The sequence below is a fragment of the Solanum tuberosum genome, unplaced genomic scaffold (genome assembly GCF_000226075.1).
Source record: "Solanum tuberosum cultivar DM 1-3 516 R44 unplaced genomic scaffold, SolTub_3.0 scf00152, whole genome shotgun sequence".
In the NCBI taxonomy this organism is placed as follows: domain Eukaryota; kingdom Viridiplantae; phylum Streptophyta; class Magnoliopsida; order Solanales; family Solanaceae; genus Solanum; species Solanum tuberosum.
Genome location: NW_006239078.1, coordinates 1,361,040 through 1,372,403, shown reverse-complemented (window position 1 = coordinate 1,372,403; position 11,364 = coordinate 1,361,040). Strand labels below are relative to the sequence as shown.

The 11,364-nt window shown below is 33.9% G+C and overlaps 1 protein-coding gene across 2 annotated transcripts; it reads left to right on the top strand.

The window, feature by feature from the left end:
• Positions 1-43: 43 nt before the first annotated feature.
• Positions 44-9,364, top strand: LOC102580639 (endoribonuclease Dicer homolog 2-like). Of its 2 annotated transcripts, XM_015311257.1 has the most exons (23): positions 44-125; positions 501-581; positions 679-856; positions 1,098-1,211; positions 1,341-1,475; positions 1,604-1,688; positions 1,806-1,870; positions 2,038-2,178; positions 2,481-2,609; positions 2,708-2,804; positions 2,913-3,012; positions 3,459-3,636; positions 3,717-3,877; positions 4,157-4,375; positions 4,482-4,711; positions 4,788-5,062; positions 5,148-5,575; positions 5,665-5,735; positions 5,806-5,993; positions 6,113-6,322; positions 6,811-7,221; positions 8,172-8,450; positions 8,566-9,364. In XM_015311257.1, exons 2-23 carry the CDS (start codon positions 511-513, stop codon positions 8,914-8,916), a joined length of 4,116 nt encoding a protein of 1,371 aa, XP_015166743.1. In that variant the 5' UTR covers positions 44-125; positions 501-510; the 3' UTR covers positions 8,917-9,364. The 2 variants fall into 2 exon arrangements, with proteins under 2 accessions (XP_015166743.1, XP_015166744.1); XM_015311258.1 differs by lacking the exon at positions 6,811-7,221.
• The last annotated feature ends 2,000 nt before the right edge of the window (positions 9,365-11,364 follow it).

Sequence of the window (11,364 nt, the reverse complement as noted above, 5' to 3'; positions counted from 1 at the left end):
TGGGTGGCGGGGGTTGCAGTATTTTTCTTCTAATTAGTATTATATATAAGCTAATAAATAAACTCTTTCTGTCATCACTGAACACTGAAAAACACTTAAAAGTTATTACAATTCAACTCTAGTCAGTAAGTTTTTCATAAAGATTACTCTTTTTTGCATTTTTATGAAAAGGGTGTTTAAATCTTTGATTATATGTTCTTGTACTTACAAAAATCTAGTTTTTTTCTTCTAATTTGATATGTGTACTTTTCTTTGACCCTGGTATGTCACCTGGTTGTTTTCTGTTATACTTTGTTGGTGTCTTTATGTTTATTTGGTCTAATGATAACAAATCAATGGAGTCAGTTGACTATTTCTGTGTTTGTTTTTCATAAAGATCACTCTTTTATGCATTTTCTTGAAATGGTAAAAAAAGGTGTGTGGATAAAATAGGCTGGTTGTCATTTTCTTGGAGGGTTTGTGTTTCATTTTTAGTTTAGTTTTGTCTGATGTAAATGTAGAGAACAATCAATGGAGCCAACAGATGTTGCAGTCTCTGAAAACCAACACCTCTCTGCTGACCCTTTGCCTTTTGCAAGAAGGTTGGCATCTTACATTTATTTTCTCTTTTAATTGAATTAGAAAAAAACAATTGATTTAATGAACTTTTGTAATGTATATGTTGATTTTGTTATGTAGTTATCAGTTGGAAGCCCTTGAGATTGCATTAAAGCAGAACACAATTGTTTACTTGGAGACCGGTTCTGGAAAGACCTTGATTGCAATTATGCTTCTTAGAAGCTATGCTTACCTTCTTCGAAAGCCTTCTCCGTACATAGCTGTTTTCTTGGTCCCGACTGTTGTTCTAGTGACTCAGGTAGTACTTATAGCTTCTCAATCTAGTCCCTTAAAATTCATCATCTTAATGTGTATATTTTTATGAATGGATGTATCCACTAATTTCTATCCCGTCTAAAGATTGTAGAGCTGTTTTTTCCCAATTAGTTTTCTCATGTTTTACAGTTTGTTATATGTTTGAGGGGTTGCTTGGTTTAAGGTCCAGAACTATCTATTTGACTTGTCATAATGTCGTTGATCTGTGATTTGATAATTACAAGCAAGGAGATGCTCTGATGATGCATACCGACTTAAAAGTGGGCAAATATTGTGGAAAAATGGGTGTTGATTATTGGAATGCAGCTACGTGGCAACAACAAGTGGACGATCATGAGGTGTGTATGAACCATATTTTATCTTCAGTGATAAATTATAAACCGTTGTTTGAGTTGGCAGCGAATAGGCGTTGTATATATATTACTTAGATGCGTCATAAGTAATCACTGCAGGGTTTCGTCTTTCAGGTACTTGTTATGATACCGGCAATACTACATGCTGCTTTGAGGCACAGCTTTTTACAAATGGACATGATAAAAGTTATAATATTTGATGAGTGTCACAATGCACGAGGCAAGCACCCCTATGCCAGCATAATGATGGTACATTGTTTGTGCTAAGATTATATTTTCTGAAGTAGTGCAATTTCTTCATATGGACAATCCTGCTTGAACATGTCTTGGTATGGTGCTTGAACAATTCTTATCTTAGAGGGTTAATTTTCTTTCAGGAATTTTATCATCACCAGTTAACCCGTGAGAACGCACAACTTCCAAGAATATTTGGAATGACTGCTTCCCCTATAAAGTCTAAAGGTTGGCTATATTTGATCTTATATCTTTGGGCATCTTTTGGGATGTTTCTGCATCATACTGTTAAAGAACTGGTTATCTCACTTTCTCTAGATTCTCATGTTTATACTTTTTATGCAGCTTCTAGCACGGCAGATAGTTATTGGCAAAAGATTCGTGACCTCGAGAATCTCATGCATTCCAAGGTTCTCTCAATTAATCTTCTTGTAATTCAGAGAAGGAAACTGTGCAAGCCTGAAACTTTTAGCTCTTGGATGATTGTCATATCGTTTTTATATGCAGAAAGTCATAAACACACATTTAGATATATATTTTCCGTTCCTCTAATTGTGATCTCCCTTTGCAAATGAAGGTATACACGTGTAGCAGTGAATCTGTTCTGGCGGAATATATCCCATTTTCAAATCCAAAGCTGAAAATATATGAACATGTGGATATTCCTTGCACATTGTTTCATACATTAGTTCATGACCTGGAAAGGTTGAAAGAAAAGGTAAACATCAATTCTATAGCCAATGGATTTTGTCTTTCTACTTTGCAGATTGTTCATGCAAACCATTCGTCCTGCTCTAAAGATATCAATTATCATTAAGCTTATGTTTGACTCTTTCCTTCTCTATAATTGTGTGCAACCAGAAAACTGAAAGTTCCTTGAAAGAATACCAAGACTACTAACTAAACCTTAATTTATCCTTATAGTAGCGATTGGGGCAATCACGTTAGCTTGTTCAACATATGGGTCAGACATTTTTACTCTTCCAATTTTAGTTGTTTTAACTTCTCTTATCATCGCAGCATGAATGTTCTATTTCACAGTCAAATCTGTCTTTTATGAGAGATGGATCTGCAAGAAGACGTTTATCAAAACTTCATTCGGATTTCTTATTTTGTTTGAGTGAGATGGGTGCTTGGCTGGCTTTCAAGGTAAATTTTGTTCCTTGCTGGTTCCAAAATAAACAAAATAAACGTTTTGGCCTTGATCATTTTCCTAACATGACTTCATATTGAATTTGGTGGCCAAGTCCTGTGAAGAAAATGATCTCTGTTCGTCGGACGATGCATGTGTTAGAGATTTCTGCTTGACTGCATCTAAGATTTTCTCGGCTCGCTTACCTTCTGGTATCACAGTTAGCAGCATCCATTTTCTTTTCTCTCTGAATTGTAAGATTGTTTTTTGATTTCCTTCTGCTATATGTCTCTCTCACTCACTCGTCCCTGTAAACATAGGACCACATTGGTCAATTGGAGGTGATATTCAGGCTAATGTGGATGCTGGATATTTGTCATCCAAAGTTAATTGTCTTCTAGAGTCTCTTCTCGAGTACAGGTGAGAGCGGTTGAATAATGAATCTACTAATTAGTCAAAAGCTTTAATGCCAGTTCAATCTATTGGATGTTTGGAGAACAAATAGAAAAAAGAGAAGTGGTCGGTTAGATTCTTTAAACATTTTGTGTCTGCGAGAGACTCCTTTGAAGAAGGAAGGTTATCTTTTTGTTTCCCTGGGCGAAATGGACCTGCTTTACTTTTCTTTCAGAGATTTTGAGGAAGCACATATAGAATGATATGTGATTTAGTGTTGATGCAATTAAATATATATAAGATCTTACAGTTCCTTTGTATTGTTATTGAGCCTACTTTGGATTCATCAATAATTATATGAACTTCCTTTGGGGAACAGTTTGGACAGTTTCTGAGATTATCCATTCTGCTGTTGGGAAATCGGATTCTATATTTAGTGATTTACTTACAAACAATCTTATCGTTGGTAACAGGGACCGACAGAATTTAAGATGCATCATATTTGTTGAGAGAATTATTACAGCCATTGTTCTTCAGTCTCTATTGAATGAGTTGCTTCCGGAACGAAGTGGTTGGAGAACTGAGGTCACAACAGGGCGTATTTCTATGGTCAAACAAAATAAAATTGTTGAAGAATTTCGCAAGGGGTTGGTAAGTCTAAAATTCTTTTTTTTTGGCTTTCTAGATAGTTTCTGAAGATTTGAAGTCTGATATCCATGCAAACACTGCAGGTGAACATTATTGTAGCGACATCGATTCTTGAAGAGGGCTTGGATGTTCAAAGTTGCAACCTCGTCATTAGATTTGATCCCTCAACTACTATTTGTAGCTTTATACAATCACGTGGAAGAGCTCGAATGCAAAACTCCGACTTTCTTCTGATGGTCAGAAAGTATGTTTTGTCTATCTATTCTAAATGATACTATGAATAGTTTTCAGAGTCCTGTCATTATTGTTTTTGGTGTATTATTTACTGAAACATTCTATTTCTGTTGTTGCCGCTTGCTATTACACTGTTGCTATAAAAAGATTAAATGAATTTTTTTTAAAAGAATCTAACAGACAAACAATTACTTTAGTTCTTGACATTTTGTGCAAGTATCAATGATAAAATTTGGAAGATTTGATTATAACAATGGACTGATCTTTCTCATTTTGACTCATATCCTAGAGGAGATGATGCAACCCTTACTCGCATGCAGAACTATATGGCTAGTGGGGAGATAATGCGGCAAGAATCATTACTCTATGCTTCTATTCCGTGCTCACTTCTATATGATGAATTGCATGATGAGCCTTGCTACAAAGTTGAAAGCACAGGAGCAGTTGTCACCCTCAGTTCTAGCGTGTCATTGCTATACTTCTATTGCTCAAGGCTACCGTCGGATGGGTTTGTACTCTGCATATTCTCTTGCTATGTGTTAAGGATTCTGGTATCTTCGAGTATTTCATGTGTTAAATATTGCATTATGGCCTGACATTCAATTTAATTGTAGGTACTTTAAACTCAATCCTACGTGTGAGATAGATGAGGAAACAGGAACCTGCACGCTACAACTTCCCAAAAGCTCGCCACTGCAAGGAATTATTAGCGTACAGGGGGATAGAAAAATATTGAAGCAACTTGCATGCCTGGAAGCTTGTAAAAAACTTCATCATGTGGGTGCCTTGACTGACAATCTTGTTCCTGATATCGTGGAGGAAGAAACCATCAACAAAGAATTGGGTAATTCTAACATCGTTTATCTGATGTAATTTTTTTAGACTGTGGTACTTGACTTCTAACCTATTATATTGTGCAGAATGTAAAATAAAAATTGTTGAAGAATCATTATACTATCCATCAGAATTTGTTAGTCATTGCGGCAATGAGTCAGAAGCAGTGTACTACTGCTACCTAGTTGAGTTGCAACATGACTCTTACAACGATTTCCAGCTTCATGGGATTATACTTGCTGTTAGGACAAAGCTCAAGTGTGATGATGAAATATTGGCATTTGACTTGGACATTGATAGGAGGGGACGCTTGCAAGTTCAACTTAATTATAGTAAAGTTGTTACACTTACTGCTGAAGAGGTGATTATAATTTTGATGGCTCTTATCATCTTTTTACTCGTTACCTGTAAAAATGGTTGGTGATACTTTTTATCTATCTCTCCAGATTCGACGGTGTCAGAGGTTTCAAGTCAGTGTCTTCAGAGTTCTTCGTGACCGTGATCTGAGTAAACTGCAGGATGTTTTGGCTGCTGTTCAATCACCTATTGGTTCTGCAGTTTCCGATTATCTGTTGCTCCCATCTGTGGGTACACCCCCTGAGATAAATTGGAAATGTGTGAATTTTTTGCTGTTTCAGTCTCAAGTTCTTGGGGATAAGCATATGGATTGGTGTTCTACTCAAGGTCGCAAACGCAATGTGAACACCATAACTGGGGTGGTATGTAGCTGCATGTTGGAGAACTCATTAGTATGTACACCTCATAGTGGGAATATATACTGCATAAACGGTTTTTTGGATAATTTGGATTGCAACTCATTAATGGGTGTGAGAACTGAAGAATCTATTACCTACAGAGAACACTTCAAAAAGCGGTTTGTACAATTAGCTTCCGATTTCCTGGTGCACCTTTTCGATATATCATATTTTGGTTTCAAAATACTAAGTAAGGTGTGGTTTACAGGTATGGGATCAACATATGCTTTGAAGAAGAACCACTTCTTAGGGGAAAACATATTTCTAAGGAAGCTAAAGGTTTGATAATATGGTTCTCTTTTTATTATAATGCTTATCTATGATCACTTAGCTTTGGCCTCTTTCGCAGATTCATCTGTCGAATTGCCTCCTGAACTTTGTTCCCTCATCATGTCACCTCTCTCTATTTCTACCCTTAATACCTATTCATATGTTCCTTTGATTATGCATCGTATTGAGTCCTTGATTATGGCCTCGAAGTTGAAAAGAATGCATTTGGATCACTGCACACTGAATGTTCTTATTCCAACCGCCAAGGTTTGTGCTGCTATGATCTCATCTCAGATCTTTGCTCTAATTACATCAGTCTTTCTTAAGCTGTGAGCTTCATACATACTCTTGTGCCCACAACTTACTCCTTGTTTTATTATTTTAAGATTTTGGAAGCAATGACAACGAAGAAATGCCTCGAGAAGTTTCATTTGGAATCACTTGAGACACTTGGAGACTCTTTTCTCAAATATGCTGCCAGTATACAGCTGTTCAAGACTTATGAAAATGATCATCAGGGTCTTCTCACCGTTAAGAGAAAACAAAGCATTTCCAATGCTGCACTATGCAAGCTTGGATGTGCTCGTAAAATACCGGTAGGTATTCCTTTGTGTTCAACTCCATGTCTCTATTAATCATGGGAGACTTATGTTTTTCTTTCTGATGTCTCATTGATGACTAAGTACAACCAAGGAATATTTGCTCGTACACTTTGATCAAAGATCCGATATTGACTGTTAATCATGTCTACCACCTAAAAGTTGTCGACTCTTGCATATAAACATTCTCTACTTCCCGTCCTTGCCCACACAACTGTTTACTGTTTGTTATGATGGAAATTAGTAGTTATTCATATTTATAAAACATGCATATTTCGTCAGTGCATCAATTGGAGTACATTTATTTTAAGGACATGTCAATTTTGAGTGAGTGCTTTCGAATACTTGTATTTAAAGAGTTCCTACAGTTAATATTTTATTGGTTTAACTGCATAGTTTTGTGCTTGCTGGATGCAAATGCTATCTGAATTCTTTTTCTTTTTTCTTCTTTTGGTTTTCCCTTCAATAAATTCCTTTGATTACAGGGATTTATCCGTAATGAACCATTCAATCTTAAGGCATGGATCATTCCTGGTAATAATTCTCAAGTTCACAGCTTCGACGAAGAGTTCCTAACGTCCTCAGATAAAATGTATAGTAGGGTAAAACAGAAGATTAAAAGTAAGAGAGTGGCTGATGTGGTCGAGGCACTAATAGGTGCCTACCTCAGCTCGGGTGGGGAAGTAGCCGCTTTATCATTTATGAAATGGCTTGGGGTGGACATCAATTTTGTTGATGCACCTATGTCAAGGCACTTTCCCATGAATGCTGAGAAGCTAGTTAATGTCAGATACTTGGAATCCCTGCTGCATTACAAGTTCAATGATCCTTCTCTGCTTGTTGAAGCACTAACTCATGGATCTTACATGCTACCTGAGATTCCACGAAGCTATCAGGTTATTCCCGTAAATAAATATCATCCATCTTAATGTTGTTAAATACTGTTGGGTTTTCCACAATGCTATCAACTTATTCTCGTAAATAAATAGGAACATGTTTCTTCCAAAGAGACATTTCCTTTCCCAAAAGACACCATGCCTGTTCTGAACAGGTGAGTTCGCACCTATCGTTAGCTATAAATAGAGAGGTTTCCTCTCAGTTTTCTGTATCGAATTTTCTCCTGTTTCTACATACATTTTTTTACAAACAAAATACAAGTCTGTGTGATTTTGTTGTTGACTTTTAAGTTTGCTGAAGTTATTGAAGTGTGAGACACCGCTACTTCTTTAATAGTTATATCTGTTTCATCCTGGGAAGAAATAATCTACAACTTTGGGTACAATGAGGAGATTAAATTACTCATCTTAATAATATATTTCTGGTTCACTATTTTGAATACAACAGATGTCAAATACTTGGATCTATATTTTGCAGTATGATTACTAAAATATAATGTTGCCTAGAATCTAGATTGGGAAGTTGTGAACCTGAACATTTCATTAACCTAAGGCTGCATACCTAGCATTTGATGGTTCTTCTTACTGCTGCTAGTGTCAAGGAAAAAAATGTTTTCTTTTATTCATTCAAGGAAGTTTCATGGCTTTTTATAGGTGATAATATGAATCCTGTCTCGCTCTCTTTGCATCTTATTCTTAATTCAAGATGTGTATACTCACATTTGGATCAATCTATTGTATGAGCTCTCAAGATAAGTAGTATCATAAAAACAAGAGCCACTTTGTGTCTCTTAGAACAGCTGAGGAAGAAATGATACAATGTTTAGATTAAGAATGTCAAGTTCGGCCTTTCCTAAGTAATTATGAGTTCCCAAGTAGAAATTGAATGCTAGAGCAGCAAGACTCGCGTTGATTCAAATGCTGATATATATGATCACCTGGCTTTGCAGCGCTTGGAATTTCTTGGAGATGCAGTGCTAGATTATGTTGTTACAACACATCTCTATTTCAAATATCAGGGACTGACTCCAGGACTAATTACTGATTTGAGGTCTGCCTCCGTAAACAATGAATGTTATGCTCTATCTGCAGTTAAGGCTTGCCTGCACAAGCACATTCTTCATGACTCGCAAGATCTGCTAAGGCATATATTTAGTACTGTTGAGGATTTCGAGAAATTGGACCTTGTGTCCACATTCGGATGGGAGGTTGAAGCTGCTTTCCCAAAGGTATTGTATACTTACCTCAAAAGTTATGATATAGAAGAAAAAGTTACTGAAAGGTCTTTATCTTAAGCCAATTTGTTACGAGTTTCAACTTGTTTTCCTTTGTGGTTCTCTATAGGTGCTTGCAGATGTTATTGAGTCCCTTGCTGGTGCGATCTTTGTTGATTCTGGTTTCAACAAAGACACTGCATTTCAGAGCATAAGCCCTCTTTTGGAACCGTTGATTACACCTCAAACACTGAAACTCCATCCAGCAAGAGAGTTAAATGAACTATGTGCCCAGAAAGGTTATATAAAGAAGAAGAATGTCGACTTTCGTGAGAATGGTATAGTATATATTACAGTAGAGGTTGAAGCAAATGGTGCTATTCACAAGGACACACACTCGGGACGAAACGAAAAAATGGCCAAGAAGGTGGCTAGCAAAAAAGTGCTCAAGTCTCTCAAAGAATATCCATACAATGCATAGCAATAGTTGTTTCTTTCTGCTACTTCAGTTGACAAAATTTTAGGATATTTGTTTTGATTCTCAGTTTTAAAAATTGGGAAAAAGGACAAATATACCTATGTGCCCCTGCCCCTGCCGTCCAAAAATTAGAGCATATATATCTTTCACTCTAACAGAAGATCAAATAGGGACACCTGGCGCAATCTTATCCGTCGATCTGATATTTAATAAATATTGGATCGGTGAATAAGATTATGACACGTGTATGTTTGTTAGTATAAAGAGTATATATGTTTTAGTTTTTGGACGACAGGAACATCAAATGTCCAAAAGTATGACGGAGGGTATCTGGATATCATTTATGATAGTACGAGAGTATATTTGTCATTTTTCCTTTAAAACTTTATTGTAATGTACTATTGGATTAATTGTTATTAATAAAAATGCTCATTTTTTGTACCAGTAAGAATGATATCTTTTTTATATTGAAACTTCTTTAGAGCTTGTCTTCAATCATAAATATCTTTCATATGATTGTAGGCATGTAATAATAAAATTAGTCACCTAAAAGCAAATTTTTGATAAAAGATTCAACTATTTTTAAAATGTTAGTGTCGCCTATCTTTTTCTTACCATGCAAAAAAACATTTAATTTCATATGATGATATTATTATTTATTTTGACAAGATATTAGTCATCCGTTGTATCTAGTGCTAACAAAAATTAGAAATTGCTTCTTCAACAACTATTTTTAGAAAAGGATGTCATAATCTCTCTTTAACGCTTTAAAATGAGTTGGAAAGCTTTTCTTTTAAGGCAAAAATTTGAATAATTTACTTTAAAGTTTTAAATATTAGTATTATTATTAAAGGTTAGGTAGTCTTTATTTATTTATTTATATTTTTTGAAAAACTTTAATATTGCCTAAGCCAAAACTTTGAGAGCCTAAAGAAAAAAAAAGGTTTTATTAGCCTCCCTCTTGAACGTCTTTAATTTTGTATTTATTTTATTACATTTCAATTAATTCTTGTATTTAATTTTATTATATTTGTTATATTATGATTCCCAAAAGGTTTTAAAATGTATCAATTGTACTATTTCCGTCCACTTTAATTGTCATGGTTTCCTTTTTTAAAGTCCAACGATAAGTACTTTGACTAACATTTTATGATATATTTTTTCATCATATTGATATGCAAAAATTTGTAATTTATAGTATTTTTCGTATAGTTTTTGAATATCTAATTTTTTTGTTTAAAATATCAAATTAATGCAATCTATCACTTTGAAAATTAGTCAAATTAACTTTCGAAAAGCGTAACATGACAATTAAAAGTGAACGAAGGGAGTAATAAAGTTCATCTTTTTGAAATTTTGAATTCATTGATGCTTCTTAGATCTACCTCTTCGTAATAGAACATTCATCTCATCGAAATCATGAAATCATTAATGCTTATTAAATGAGTAAATGTTCATTTAATGGACTAAGAACTAGAATAAAATGAAAAATCCTTTTGGCCAGAATAGTAAAATAACATATTTCACACTATGTTATTTTACCTTTTTGAACATTTTTACCATTTTAATTTTAATACATTTTAATTAAAAAATGGAAAAAAAATCAGTTTATTTTAAAATAAAAAGGATATTATATACTTTTTAAATTTTTGGTCAAATTTTCTGGCCATTTAGCATTACCCTGAATAAAATAATATGTCACTTAACTAATTTTACAACCAACAGAGAGTAATTCAAAAGATATATCCTTGATTTATAATTAGATAATGTAATGTATAGAATAGCTTGTTAAAAAAAGATAATCAGATAAAACTCCATGAAGCAAATGAATAATATAAATGATTCAAAAATTAAATAACCCTTTCGACCAAAGTTTCTGATTAATAATTTACTGCGCAATCAATTTAAACCAACTAGTTACTAAGACCTCGTGTTGTGCATACATTCAATATTTTTTCACAAATTTATTTTTAAATGGTATGAATTAAACGATATTAAATTATTTCATTAAGTGTAAAATAAATATTATTAATATTGAAAAAAATTAAATTGTATTGATTAAATGATTTTAAATTCTTACTCAAAAATAAATTACACTATATTTCTGTGATAGAAAATCATTTCTTCTTCTTTTTGTCAAATTTATTGTAAGGGGTCCATTAAGATGTCCATAATTAAAGTATTTTTTTTGTTATCGATTTAATTTTTTACTCAAAGTAATTACAAAACATATACTATTACCATCATTCAAAATAATAAAGCTATAACAAAAGAATATAAATTTAAAACTAAACGTCATAGCTAAAACATATCAAATTAAATTAAAGCAGTATAATAAAAATATTTTTTTAAAATTTTTTTCAAAAATATCCTTACTGAAGCACAGGCAAATCGACACTTCAAGCTCTCTCGTATAATAAGAGAAATTATGTGCATATTGTTATAAGATAG